Source organism: Dermacentor albipictus, chromosome 8 (genome assembly GCF_038994185.2).
Source record: "Dermacentor albipictus isolate Rhodes 1998 colony chromosome 8, USDA_Dalb.pri_finalv2, whole genome shotgun sequence".
Lineage (NCBI taxonomy): Eukaryota > Metazoa > Arthropoda > Arachnida > Ixodida > Ixodidae > Dermacentor > Dermacentor albipictus.
In genome coordinates, this window is record NC_091828.1 from 70,472,228 (window position 1) to 70,486,987 (window position 14,760).

At 47.1% G+C, this 14,760-nt stretch overlaps 1 protein-coding gene across 1 annotated transcript; it reads left to right on the forward strand.

Moving 5' to 3' along the window:
• The first annotated feature begins 3,767 nt into the window (after window positions 1-3,767).
• LOC139049274 (uncharacterized) lies at window positions 3,768-5,928 on the forward strand. Its single transcript, XM_070524648.1, has 2 exons — window positions 3,768-4,949; window positions 5,026-5,928. The coding sequence occupies exons 1-2, from the start codon at window positions 3,768-3,770 to the stop codon at window positions 5,926-5,928; spliced, it is 2,085 nt and encodes a 694-aa protein (XP_070380749.1).
• Window positions 5,929-14,760: the final 8,832 nt, after the last annotated feature.

Genomic DNA, 14,760 nt, shown 5'->3' on the forward strand with positions numbered 1-14,760 from the left:
GTAAAACGACGCAGCATTCCGCCCCGATGCACCTGCGTAACGCCTATGCGCATATGATCAGGCCTATACGACTATGCGTTATATAGTCATTCCTATGCGCAGCCCACAGGCTTACGAAAAAGCACGAGAATGCACGGCAGATTATTAATGCAGAACTGCCTCAACATTTGTGCATCTAGAGGAAATGTTGTGCCTTGGTGTAACCATCAGAATATAGATGTAAACTTCTAAAATTCAGTCTTTCCTTAAATTTATGTCGTAAAGCTGTCCCCCCTTTTTTGATATCTCATTGGTAGGCAGGTGGAAACGATCTAGATTTACCTTAGGGTCCATCTATATTGCGGTTGTGACAGTCAGGTATACATTTTTTTTCCAAATAGATAAGATGCTTGTTTTGATCGGCCTCAAACGCTTTGTATTGCGCCATTTTTAAGGATCGCAGGAGACACACATGCGTGCCTATCAAGGCGCAGACACAACGCAGTAACGTATCTGGCGTTGTGCATGCCATATGCAGGCTGCTGTGCGTTTGGAAACTTTGTTGTAGAAAGAAACACAGCAGGAGTGATGCATCAAATAAAAAATTATATATGGGATTTGACGCGCCAAAAGTACAATCTTATTATGAGGTACACTGTAATGGGGTACTGCAATATCGTTTAGACTTTCTGGGGTTCATTACCGTACACCTAAATATGAGTACACGGGCGTTTTCGTATTTCGCTTGTACTAAATGCGGCAGCCGGGGCCGGGATTTGATTCCGCGAACTGTTGGATAGCAGCCTAACATCATACCCAGTAAACAACCACGGCGGATGCGATGCATCAATCACTCAAGCACATAAAATCTGACTTGCTAAATACGCAAAAATACGCAGTGCAGGTGAGAAGAAAAAAATTCTGAAAGTTAGCAGAAGTATTGCTCGTGGGAAAGTTCGTCCCCTATACGTGCTCCTTGGGTACGTCAGGCAGCCTCAGGTGCTCCTCAGACGTGAGCCCGTCAGTCACAGCAGTCGCAGCAAGAGCGCACAAGTCGAGAACTGTGTGGTGTTGCTCATTCATTTCGCATTAAAACATTTCCCTAAATGCAGTCATTCACAATGATATACATTTAGAAATCGCTCATTTAGAAACCGCGAGGTCACTTGCTTAGCGCACTGCGGCTCTCTGAGGGAAAGCGCGTTTGGCGCATTGTAGGTTTCAAAACTGGAAGTGGTTGTGTCTACGTAAGGATCCAAAATCAAATTTTGATGGCCCGCAACGCCGACGTTCCGTAGGCGGTGCTTTGTGGGGACGCCGCGCTCCGCCGTAGCTTGCGCCGTGTCAGTCATCAAAGAAAGAATGGAAGCACCGTGAAGCAGCTCTTTGATTGCCAGTAAGACCAATTGTGGTTAACGAACAGAAGTTTTTTTTGCGTCAAAATATTTACGGAATATTCTATTTCATCTGCAAACACATTTCAAGACTTCCATAAAGCTGGTTGAGGGGCCCTTAAGGCTGGCTGGCTTATTGCAACGAGCTGCGTAATGTGATACGCACTGATCTTCCGCGTCAATAAATAAATGGCCTGTCCGCTTCTGTGAGGGGAGCAGATTGTTTATGGTGTTCGGAGATAGTCGCCAGCTGTGAAGTTTTTTTTTTTGGTCGAAAATGTTAGGCTCAAAATTTTTAAGTGATATGTATTTATTTGTATATAGACTGCTGATGACATGGATTAGCGGAAGCGCACTGGGCTGCTAACTCAACGTCGTAATGTCGAATCCGCGTCCAGTCAACTACACTTTAGGCAAAAAAAAGATGCAGTGAGCTAGTGCGGCTACAATAGTTCAGATGGAACCATATGAGGAAGGCCCTCTAAGTTGCAACAGAGACACTGTCCCACCAGAACAGGAAAAGGACTCCCTTGTTCAGTTTTTACCTCATGACTCTTGCAAATACCCCTGGCGCTTAGTCTCCAGCCGCTGTGGAGCACCTGACCTAGGCGGTGGACGGACCTGCGATGCAACAGAGGGTGCGCTGTATCTCTGGATGCGGACAGACCGCCACTGGAAGCTGAACCAACGAATGTCTAACACGCGAGCCCACTGGAGTGAGCCGAGCTTAGCATGGCTCTCGTAGGAATAATCAGGCATAGTCTGGAATATCCTTGGCCTTAGAGAAGTTATAATAACTGGCGAGGCTAATACAGTGCAGATGTAGGACCACGTACTCTGTTACAGTGTTCTAGATTAGAGTGCGTGTGGCATAGCGATGTATCCAAAAGCTAGAACAAGCTCACGTTCTAATCTGCAGTAATGATGATGGGCAAAGAAAAGGGACTTAATAAACTTCTTATCAACCAACTCGAATAGTGCTGGAAGCGAGTCTAATTGAATATCGGATAGCATTTGAATAACCTGTAACGTGATCAGAAGTTTTGCACACCCTTTGTGTCCGCGCAGTAGCAGCAGCGCATTCATAGCCCCATAAATCTTCCGGTCAGGTATTTTCGTCCGTCATGTTATCCGCCAAAGAGAGTGTGTTTTCTTGCATAGTATAATACAGGCATATAATCGTTGTGTGTTTAAATACAAACTACGTGCGCCATGCGTCCTGCCCAAGTATCAGAATTTTTCTAGCACTTAGCAATAAAAGTCTTTCGAAGGACACTTCAACCTCACAGCTAAACTGGGGCAAGCTGGAGGGTTCTGTAGATTTCAAGGATATTTTAGCTTGTTGTGTTCCAAGGGGCCTAACCGGAAGTTTGTGTGAAGTCGGTTTGTAAGCATATTTATGGTCTTTAATGATCATGTCCCATTGCGTTTAAATTTAGCGAGTTTAGGCTATTATATAGTGCAGTAAGAAGCGTTTTTTAGGTAAACCAGAAATGGAGCATTGCGTGCAGTCAAGTAGCTTCCCTGTATGCACAGCGCTTATCAGTAGAGGGCTTATGATAGCTGCACTGCCTATAAAGATTCGCTACGTAGGTGTCGTAACCTGCTACATTATCGACTCAAGACGTGCTCCTCCAGCTCAAGGAGGAGGTGCTCAGCAACGTCCCACGAAACAGCGAACACGTCATCATGGCACTGGACATTAAAGGAGCCTTCGACAATGTCAGCCACGAAGCCATACTCACAGGAATGGATAGCCTGAACTGTGGCAGAAGGATTCATGGCTATGTCAAGGCCTTCCTCTTTAACCGAACAGCAACAATCGGCCTGGGAGCAGTTAGATCAGGGAAGTTTCGCACCCCATACAAGGGAACTCCTTGTTAAGAATTGGTAGCGACCGTCGCGCGTTTCTAGCTGCAACCATGGTTGGGGGGCCGGCGAACGGACGAGGGGGCGCCCCGCTGGGCTGGTGTCCCGACCGGCGCCTCGACCCGCAACCTGATCCGTGCCCCGCGTTTTCGGCGGACCGCCTGCTGTGCGCGAATGGCCGGCGCTTCCGAGAAGGACGAAGGCGTCAGTGCGGCCAGCGGACAACTTGGATTTTGTATTTTCTTTTCTCTTCTTTTCTAGTCACTGCGATGTCTTTTGTAAAATAAACGTTCAGTCTTGAAGCGAACCCCGACGAGGGAGAATCGTTCCTACGAGGCTCCTGCGTGCGCGGCCGCTGTATACGCCGCCGCCCGAAAGAGTCTCACGCAGCAGCAGTCAGTTTTTTTGTAGTCGCACTCGCGAAGTGACCTCCACAGAGAGCGTTGGTCGTAGCCCTTTAATTATTCTACATTTTCTGGTGCCGAAACCCGGGAGTGCTACATCTGGAATAACTTCGCCTGCATCATGGAGCGACTACAAAGGAAGCAAGCGGCCCTGCGACAAGCCATCGACACTACCATCGCAGCGGCCAGCACCTTACTTCAAGCGACAGAAGCATCAACCGGTGAGCTTGAAGAACATTTGGACATGCTTCTTGAGCAAGCTGAAGAGCTTAAAGCAGTCAACGATGCTATAGAAAAGAAAGTGGACCTACAGGAGCTCGACACCGTATTAATAGAGTGCGCTGCGTACAACTTGAGAATTTGCAACTTGAAAACAAGGATAAAGAGGGCACTGAGAGGTGGAGCGGCGAGCGAAACGAGGTCAAGTACACCATCAGAAACAGGAAATAACTCTGACCACGTCACACAGTCAGGTTCCGTCCAGCATGCAGTTACGACGACTCTTCAGCTACCGTCGACAACGACAAGACTTCCGAAGCTAGAGATCGCCAAATTCGACGGAAACCTGCGCTCATGGCACAGATTCTGGAATCAGTTCGAGTCTACCATCCACAAGAATCCAGCTCTACATCCAATTGACAAGTTTCAGTACTTGACGAGCTATCTCACCGGCAAGGCAGCAGCCGCTATCGACGGGCTACCACTCAGTGACCGAAATTATGAAATTGCAGTGAAGACATTGGTCGAAAGATTCGGAAGGGACGACGTTATCATTGAAGAACATAGGTCGAGGTTGCTCAACATCCGACCTGTCCATAACATCCTCGACACCGAAAGGCTGCGGACCCTTTATGATGAGGTACAGACGGGGGTTCGGAGTCTCGAGGCATTGGGTGTGGCGTCGAGCACATATGGAGTGCTTCTATTGACAGTCCTACGGAAGAACATCCCGAATGAGCTTTGCCTCGGTTACTGCAGGCAAAAGACAACATCTGCAATCGCGCCAGGAGATGATCTTCAAAATTTCCTCAGTTACCTCAAGACCGAAGTAGAAAGTCGAGAGAGAGCCGAATGTGGAACCCGTCAACAGCTGAGCACCGACAGGCTGAGTCACCCGATCCGCAAGGATATTCCTGAAAAGAAGGCGTCCGCGTCGGTTTTAACTGCCGTCATGAAGGCTGAAACACAGTGCAAATTATGCGAAGCGAGCAGCCACTCGACCGCCGACTGTGAAGTTGATTTGACTGCGGATCAGAAGAGGACAATTGTGCAGCGGGAAAGACTCTGCTTTAGGTGCGCCAAGGCAGGTCATCGAGCATACGAATGCCGCACCTCAAGATGGCTTAAATGTAAGATATGTTCCGGCCGTCGCGTTGCAGCCCTGTTATCTGAATCGACCACCAGCAACAGGAAAGTCGGAAAAGAAGACTGTACTCACTGAGACAATCGTACAGTCTTCGCTGCAGGTCGAAGGCACCAAGAAGAGAACCCGTGTCCTTCTGCAGACGGCTCAAGCGTGGGTTCAGGGTAGGGAGAAGCGAGCGATAGTCAGGCTGATGATTGACGGAGGAAGCCAGCGTACCTTTACCAAGAAAGAGGTTTCACGGAAGATGGGACTGCGGGTGATGGGAGAGGAGACCCTAAAAATAATGACCTTTGGAAACGAGAAGCCGTCTTCAGGAATGAAGTGCCGCCGAGTGGAGTTATGGTTGTGCAGTCGACACAACGAAAGAAAGATCCGCGTTGAAGCGCTTGAGATCCCGCAAATCTGCTGCGACATCGTGCCAGCACCTGAAGCTTCCACCGTCAACTACCTCGAAGAGCAAGGCCTCGAACTCGCCGACAGTACGCAAGATGGAGCAGAGATAGGGCTGCTGCTGGGATCCGATTACTACTGGGAGGTCACAACCGGTGGTCTCAGGCGCCTGGACAGCGGGCTCGTAGCCGTGGAGACCATTTTTGGCTGGACCCTGCAGGGGACAACACATACGACAGAATCAACAGCAACGTACGTGTCCACTGTGGGAGTGTTGCGCGTGGCTGTCATCGGCGAGGAAGACCAAGACGACACCGCTGCTCAACTGAAATCGTTTTGGCAGCTCGAGCACATTGGCATTGTCGACGAAGGAGAGGCCGACGTGGAAGACAACCAAGTTTTGCGGGAATTTCGGGAGAACGTATCCAGGAATAACTGCCGATATCAAGTTTCCCTTCCCTGCAAAGAGAATGCTGGCGATTTGGGAGACAACAAGCATGCTAAACAACGACGTGTACGTGGATGACTTGGTCACAGGTGCCGATACTCTAGAGGACGCTATGCGCATATGTAAGGAGGCGGAAAATATTCTTCAGATGGCAGGCATGAATCTAACAAAATGGGAGCCCAATGACTCTAACCTTGCAGCAGAATGGTCAGGAGAATTAGGCAACGAACAAGGACTTTCAGCACATACCGTAACTAAGATCCATGGCGTAGAGCAGAAACCGACTACAGATGAATTCACGTTCGAAATGGGTTCTCTGATTGACTTTTTAAAACAGCGTCAAGACACAAAAAGGTTCCGTCTACAAGCGACGGCTCGTATATTTGACCCATTTGGATTCCTTGCTCCCATCACTATCACGACTAAGATTCTGTTTCAGAGCCTATGGGAACGAGGTGCTCAATGGGATGACACACTTCCGTCAGACATCCTCGAAACGTGGAACAAGTGGTGTCAACAGCTTCCTGACTTAAGAAAAGTTTCCGTTCCAAGAAAATCAGGGCTGCGAAAGGTCGTCGGAAGAAGTGGTTTAAATAATGACATCTTTACCACCATACTCATTCAGATCGAGGCGGTTGTGAACTCCGCCCGCTCACGTTCCTTCACTCAGATGCGGGGGAGCTTTTGCCGCTAACGCCATCGCATTTCTTAATAGGACGCCGAATGACAAGTTTGCCTAGCACTGGAGAAACGGTCTCCAGCGAATCTACGAAGGCTGCGCTCACCAAACGTTGGCAACACCGCATGACACTTGTCGATTCATTCTGGAAACGATGGAGGCAGGAATACCTACTAGAACTTCGCTCTGCTCATGTTACCGCTCAGCGAAAAGAGGGAAGCATAAGGGAAGGGACATTGTCCTACTCGGAGAAGAGAAGGTCCCGCGACAGATGTGGAAGCTGTGCCGGGTTGTCGAGACGTTTCCTGGAAGGGACGGCCGAGTTCGAGCATGCAAGATTTCTCTGCCGGACCGAAAGCTGCTGAGACGACCGGTCCAAGCCCTCTACCCGCTTGAACTAGGGGAGGAATGAGCCGACGCTCATTGCGGGGGAGGTTGTTAAGAATTGGTAGCGACCGTCGCGCGTTTCTAGCTGCAACCATGGTTGGGGGGCCGGCGAACGGACGAGGGGGCGCCCCGCTGGGCTGGTGTCCCGACCGGCGCCTCGACCCGCAACCTGATCCGTGCCCCGCGTTTTCGGCGGACCGCCTGCTGTGCGCGAATGGCCGGCGCTTCCGAGAAGGACGAAGGCGTCAGTGCGGCCAGCGGACAACTTGGATTTTGTATTTTCTTTTCTCTTCTTTTCTAGTCACTGCGATGTCTTTTGTAAAATAAACGTTCAGTCTTGAAGCGAACCCCGACGAGGGAGAATTGTTCCTTCGAGGCTCCTGCGTGCGCGGCTGCTGTATACGCCGCCGCCCGAAAGAGTCTCACGCAGCAGCAGTCAGTTTTTTGTAGTCGCACTCGCGAAGTGACCTCCACAGAGCGTTGGTCGTAGCCTTTAATTATTCTACACTCCTCAAGGGTCGGTCATCTCCCCCATCCTCTTCAACGTCGCGATGATCGGGCTAGCAAGACAACTCGAACAACTTGAAGGCATACGGCACGCCATTTACGCTGACGACATCACGGTATGGGTGAACCGGGGATCGCTCAGTGAAAAAGAAGAGTGCCTGCAAAAAGCGGCCACCTGCGTAGAAACCTACGTTAGGGCCAGGGGCCTCACCTGCTCGACGGAGAAGTCCGAGCTCCTAAGGGTGTGGCGAGGCAAACAAAATCGAACGGTCCCTACAAGCGATGAGCTCAGCCTCAACGTATACCTCGCGGGACAACGCATTCCGGAGAAGACCACCATTCGGATCCTGGGGATGTGGCTTCAATCCAATCAACGGTGCAATCATACTCTGACACTGCTGAAGACTGCCACCATGCAGGTAGCCCGTATGATCAACAGAGTATCTAGCAAGAGACACGGCATGAAGGAGAGCGACACACTTAGGCTAGTCACGAGCCTCGTGGTTAGCAGAGTGGTGTATAGCCTTCCCTACCACAAATGCATCAAGCAAGAAGAAGAACAAGCGGACGCCATACTGCGAAAGGCGTACAAAACTGCGCTTCACCTGCCGCAGCGCACATCAACCGAGAAACTGCTGGCCCTGGGACTGCACAATACCTTCAGTGAACTAAGAGAAGCACTACTATGCTCTCAAGCACGTAGGTTGATGCAGACCCCCACGGGAAGGGTGCTCCTGCGAAGATATGACGGCGGCAACATGATCCAAGAGATCGAACGTATCGAGGCCATTCCGGACAAGTATCGCAGTACACTGCGAGTCGCACCGATACCCAAGAATATGGACCGGAACCTGCACAAGGCGCGTAGAGAAGCAAGAGCAGAGTACGTGCAGAGAACCTTGGCGAACAAGGACAACACAAGATATACGGACGCGGCAACGTTCGTCAAAGACGGAAGACACAACAGCAGATCAGTGGCGTTGGTGGTTAATTCGGACCTCAAGGAGATCACCAGCGCATCACTACAGGACTGCACGGTAGCCGAGGCCGAAGAGGCAGCTGTGGCTCTGGCAGCACTGGAGGGCTATCGATCTGGCAGGTCCCTAACAATAATAACAGACTCTCAAGCAGCATGCCGTAATTATGCAAACGGCAGAATTGGGCGCAAAGCACGCCATATACTCTGCTCATGCGACCCGGGAAACAAAGTTCACCATACCATAATCTGGGTACCAGGGCACACTGGCATAACAGGGAACCAAGAGGCGGATAGGATAGCTCGAGGGCATACCAACCGGGCGTCCGACACATCCAGCCTTGAGGAACCCGAGTCAGTACCCATGGGCTACTCAGATATACTAAATTATTATAAAGGAGTCAGACTGAAGTACCCACCCCCGGATAAGGATCTAAGCAGAGAGGATGCTGTTGCATGGCGACAACTGCAGACGGGTACTTTCCCGAATCTAAACCTTCTGAATAAAATTTTCCCTACACAATATGAGGCTAAGTGCCCATGGTGCGGAGAGAAACCATATCTGTACCTCATATCATGGGCCTGTCAAAATATTGAGTCCCCAACTATCTATAAAATTAAAAACCCGAGTGCGGAACAGTGGGAGAGTATGCTTTCCAGCGTAAGCTTGAACGGCCAAGAGCGCCTAGTAGAGCGAGCTCGCGGGTTGGCCATACTCAGTGGAGCTTTGGACTAGGGCACCAACCCTGTGATTGCAGACAGACGAATCCATCAGAAGATGGAAGACGCCGTCTGAAGCCGCGAAGATCTCTTTTCTAGAGACCAATAAATGTTTTCCGATCCGAGCCGAACCTGCTACACTACAGAAGTTGTCATCTTCTATATATATGCGTTGTCAACAACGAAGGGGAGGGGTCGAACTTGGTTTTCCTAAAGTTTAATGATCTTTTAGTTAAGGTAGCATCTTGAATTAAACAAAAACTATTTGAGGAATATTCGTGTTTATGAATTTTTACTTTCGGTTGAAAGAGCAAATCGGATGGGACACTATCCAATTTGTCATTGGAAAGTTTGAAATATTCGCACACACTTACCAATGGAAAGGTGTAAACTCAGTACATTGCAGTAAAGGGTGACTTCAATGCAAAAAGTAGGGGCACCAGTCTTGAAACAAGTCATTTGCAACAAGTGCGTCAATTCTATCATCACTAGCTAACAGGTGTTAGAAGAATTCGGAGAAAGAAATATTCTCCGAATAATAAGTGCCTTCTTTAGGAAGCGAAGTAACAGGATGTCGACCTGGAAAACTGCTTGTATACAAACAGTAAATGATAAATTTAATACCCTCTGACCAACCAAGCCTCGCGAAGGATGTAGAAGTGTTAGGAAGTGTAAAGGAGAGTCACTATGAGCTATTGAGGTGAAAAATGCTCCGAATTTGATGAAGAAAAGAGCAAAATTAGTCAAGAAATGCAAACCATCCTAGGCCCCTTATGGACCAAAGCAGTCGAATTCAGGCGGCTGCTCCCAAACCAATATGCTGCTCTAAAATAGGAAGATGAACATGACATCGAGGTAATGAACGATGCCGTTAGCGTGCTGATATAAATTGATCAATCAAAGTCTAGGAGAAGAAACCAAAGCGTCCAGCAGGTTAGCCCTCCCTAGTCTCAAAGTAGTTAGGTAGAAATCGCTGATAGGTCGAGGCTGTTAAACAAGGGGAAAGAAAGCGATATAATAAATTATAGCGTCCGAAAGCTTTAGGAAACTGCAGGATTTGGCGGCAGCATGAAACGAATGAGTATGAAACATTGCGTGTCCCCAAGTAATACGTTTGCAGTGAGAAAGAAGCAAGGCAATGTCATCAGAAGTTTGGTGATAGTAAACGCTGCAGAAGAATTATATGCTGACCATTAAAGTACCCAGAGCCGCCAAGCTACGTTCATTGCAAGCAGATATGGAGAACGTACAGACGCTGTACATAAATGTCTGGCGAAATCAGATGGCCCTATAGCTACAACTCCCGGGGTAAGCGGACGGATGAGATGTTATAACAGCCAATTTATTCAAAGATGAAGGATCTATCATGCTTAAGAAGCTCGCTGTATTTGGTATGCAATGCCTCACAATGAAGTGAATCAGAGATATTGGAGTAAGCCAACACTATACTAATCCATTAGAGGGGAAATCTTATGGAATTGCAGTATTATTGCACCATTACGTTGGAGATTAGTATTGCATGAAATTTTCATCATTGCAATTTCTAGGAGAATCAGGGCAACCTTTGCCTTTAATCAATCACATGAACAGACTGCTTTCAGGCAGGAAAATTATAGCATAGATGCCATTCATGTCATCAATCCACTTTTTCACAACCCTTCGGGGTAAAATCAGCCTCTCTGTATGGCTTTCATAGATTATGAAACAAGTTTCGTTCAGTAGACATACGCTTAATGATGGAGGCAATGAGATGTCAAGGAGTGCAGGAGGCATACGTGCATATATTGGAAAACATATTTAAACAATCCACAGCTAGTTTCATTTTCCCTAACAAAAGCAAAAACTTGCCTATTAAGAAAACGGTTAAGCCACGAGACGCAATCGCTTCAATGCCCTTCCCTACATGCAAAAAATGTTCAAGATATTACAAGGGGAAGTCTTAGAAGTGAGGATCAACGGCAAATAACTCAGCAACATTCAGTTTCGAGATGTAATTGTTCAGTCATCAACACTGGGGATGAATTGCGAAAAACTATGGAGTATCCTTATAGAGTGTTTGTAAAATTGGGGTAGACGTATATTATGCAGAAGGTAAATGCAATGCTGAATATTCTGGCAAGGGAACATGAAATCAGGATCACCAGTCACTCTTTAGATTATTCGCAGTAGTAGGTTTATCTTGGTCAATTACTTTTAGCAGAACCACATCTTGAGAACATTTCCAAAATAATAAATTTGGGTTGGAGTGCATTCGGCAGGCATTACCAACTCTTTACTGGGAGCTAACTTGCGTAGTTGAAGGTTACAGCGTGGGAACCGACGGAGACAATGGAGGCACATAATATGCACAGACACAGCGCTGACTTTCAACAGAAATGTTTATTTTGTCGGTGTTCAGCTGCTTTAAATGCGAGCACTTGTAAAAGGCAAGAAGCCGATCAGAGATGCACACAGAGCCTGTTCCTACCGCTATCGCACTCTGACGTTTGAGTCAAGCTATGCCAGCTCTTTTTCACAAAAGTCTGTCGAACGACAACGTACAAAGTTATTGCCCGCTCGTGAAATTGCGCCAGCGTCGCTAAATTCTCTGGTGAGGCTGGACTTTCTACTAGATGCAATGTTGCGTTTGTCGAAGAACGGTTTGCAGCGGCACTCGCGGCAACGCATGCCTAGATAACATTAAATAGTGTTGTTCAGATTTATGTGGAGCTCCCTAAGCCGATTGTTACTGCCTTGTCCAGTTTGCCCTGTGTATACTTTATCATATGAGGTAGTGATCTCATATATGGTACACTCGGCACAATGTGTGAAGCGCTGTCTTTGATTAGTTTTACACTGGGCCTTCTCTTGGAATTAAGCGCAAGTTTTCTTACACAGTGATACCAGTTTTCTAGGCGCCGAAAAATTATCAACATTGTGACTCCGGCCCACCTTGTTTAGGTTTTGTGAGATTCCTGAAAAATACGGAATATCTGCGGTATTTTTTGCGTTCTCATGATTTGTCCTTCTGTGTGCTGTGTCCGTGCGCGATCAGCTCTTTTACCGGTATTTGGTATGCCTTACGTGACTCTAACCTGCAAACATTACGCATATCCAGCAGCACTGAGGCGGATAGCTGCGACCAAAAGCTTTATTTCGCCTTGTGGACACAGGATTTCTTCAAGGAATTTGATAGACACGAGACAACAATACTTCTCCTCAGTTTAGAGGGGGCACCCCAAAGTGGATGTAAAGGCTTATTCGCCCTTGGCTCAAGCGTGCAGCACAAGTGTTGTGTCAAAAACTGAAGGCGCCGGCCCAAAAGGCGAATGTTAGTTTCTTGAGAAAGCTCGTGCGTCAATGTTATTGGACCTAAACGTCTATAAAAAAGATCAAGCATACTTTACACTGCTGCACTGCATTCATCGTTATTTGGAACGTCAAGAATAACTAAGAGATTATCCGCATACCGAAAAGTTTAAGCCGTGCAAATGTACGTTAGGATTTCCAACACAATTGGCTAAAAAGAAGTCCCTGAGTACAGGCGGTATTGAAGAACCAATACAGATACTCTCGTTTTGCAGGCAACTTCCTTCGTACCAGGTAGCATAGACAGACGTAAATTATACGCTCAACAATTCCGAAAGCCACCTGCACTGCTACCTGCGTCATTCTGAAAGTCAACAACGCGATGTTTGTCATTTGCCAATTCTACGCAAGACAAAAGCCGATTTCGGTGCGGTCAATAAAAGATGTCGTGTCTGTCCACTGAGAATTCTTTGCACTAAGGTTCATATGATTTCTGAAGTAACTTACAGTGTTGTCCAGCCATGCGCAGAAAAAGGATCGTTCATATTTATGATCTATAAGTGTTGGCTTTAATATTGTATTTATGAGAAAATCAAGCCCTACTAGAAAAATCATGGACGGTCGAAATTTCACGTGCGGGAAGTAACTGTGTCAGTTTCCCTCCATAGCCTTCTTTGAAACAGAGCTGACCTACCTTGATTAAAATGCCAGTGTTTGATATCGGTACGGTAGTTGTTCTCGAGCATCTGCTCGTGAACAATTGAAGAAGGGCGCGAAGTGCGATGAAATACAATTGTAGACGACACGTTAGGAGGCAAGAAGGGAGCAGTAGGTATCAAAGGGCAAATGGGTACTGCGGATATTCTATTTCCTATTAGGCTAAACACATTAGAGTTAGAGAATGCCTGCTAAGGTAAGAGAAGCGCAGTCCGAGAAAGCGGAATATCAGATGCTGTGATGAAATTAAGAAATTTGAAAGTGCAAGTTGGAATTAGCTAGCACATGACATGGTCCTTCCGTGGATGCAAAAATATGTCGTAGACAATGATGGCAATATGATTAAAAGAGTTGGCGTTTTGTACTTGTGTAACTGATTTCCCCCTCGCATAAGTGCAAGAAGGGCAGCAGCGAGATTAATCTGCGCCTGAGCACAACAACGCACCTCACCCATCGACAGGTTAACCGTCCTTGTTTGCTCTCTACATGTTTCTTTTCGCTCACCGTCCCGACTTATATTGCCACGGGGAACTCGTGTAATATCGGCTTAAATATGAGTCACCAAGACTGTCCGAACACCAACGAGGCGACTTGATAAGTCTTTGTCAGAAATAAAACACTTCGTTGAGCGCCGTTTTCAACGAGCTACGCTAATGAGCATAACCTTTTATTTATTTAGTTTTCTTGTTTTGACGTGACGCTCGGTCTGGTTTTCATCTCATGGATTGTCGGTGAGCTGCACCGAAATAGCACCGACAGCGCAGGGCTATGTGTATCATTTTACGGGAGTGCAATCCTGTTTGCACACCTTACAAGAAAATCAGTTTTTTCTACGTAGTCATGGTACATGCAAGAAATTATTCACGTCCTTTCTGGAAAAACGGCGCCCTAAACGGATATCGTAATGCACTTTCTGTAAACAATTAAATCTGCGTCGACCACTTGGGGAGCTTTACGATATTTCCAATTCGAAATCACCCTATAACCTGTCTTGTACTGTGAAGCACATGAAGCAATATTTGCTCTCGAAATACTGACATTGATCAATGCCTTTAATAAAAATAGGATAGCAATCGCCAGCGACTTCTCGGAACGCGTAGGCGTTTGGTGCAAACAGAAAGATGGAGTGATCCGTTAACTTCCACTGGACGTCAACGCTATAGAAAAGAACCAAATGCTTACGTCAATCTAATGGCGGCTACGTTGGAAAAAGTAATGCTTAGTATGGTTGATGACGACAGCAAAATTCTAAGGAAAATGAACTCCTACAGGCGTGATTCACAGCGGAGAAACAAAAGAACATGTGTTGTTTATGGTGGCATGCTTGCACAAACCTTTCTTGGAAGCACCTGTAGCCCAAACTGGCGAGGCTTATACAGTGCAAACTCAGGGCCACGTACTCTACTGGGGTTCTAGATTGGGACGTCTGGTTAATAATTATAGAGTGGGCAACATTGATGAATTCTACAGCATTCATATCAAGGCAGTGGTTATCGTAGAAAATTGAATGAGAAATATATACTAAGGCTAGTAAAAGCTTACGTTCCAGCCTGCAGTAATGATGATGAAAGAAGTATAGTTTCTGAATTTGCAATGAGTGGGGTTGTGCGAGTAGTGTTTTTGAGACCAACTCGAA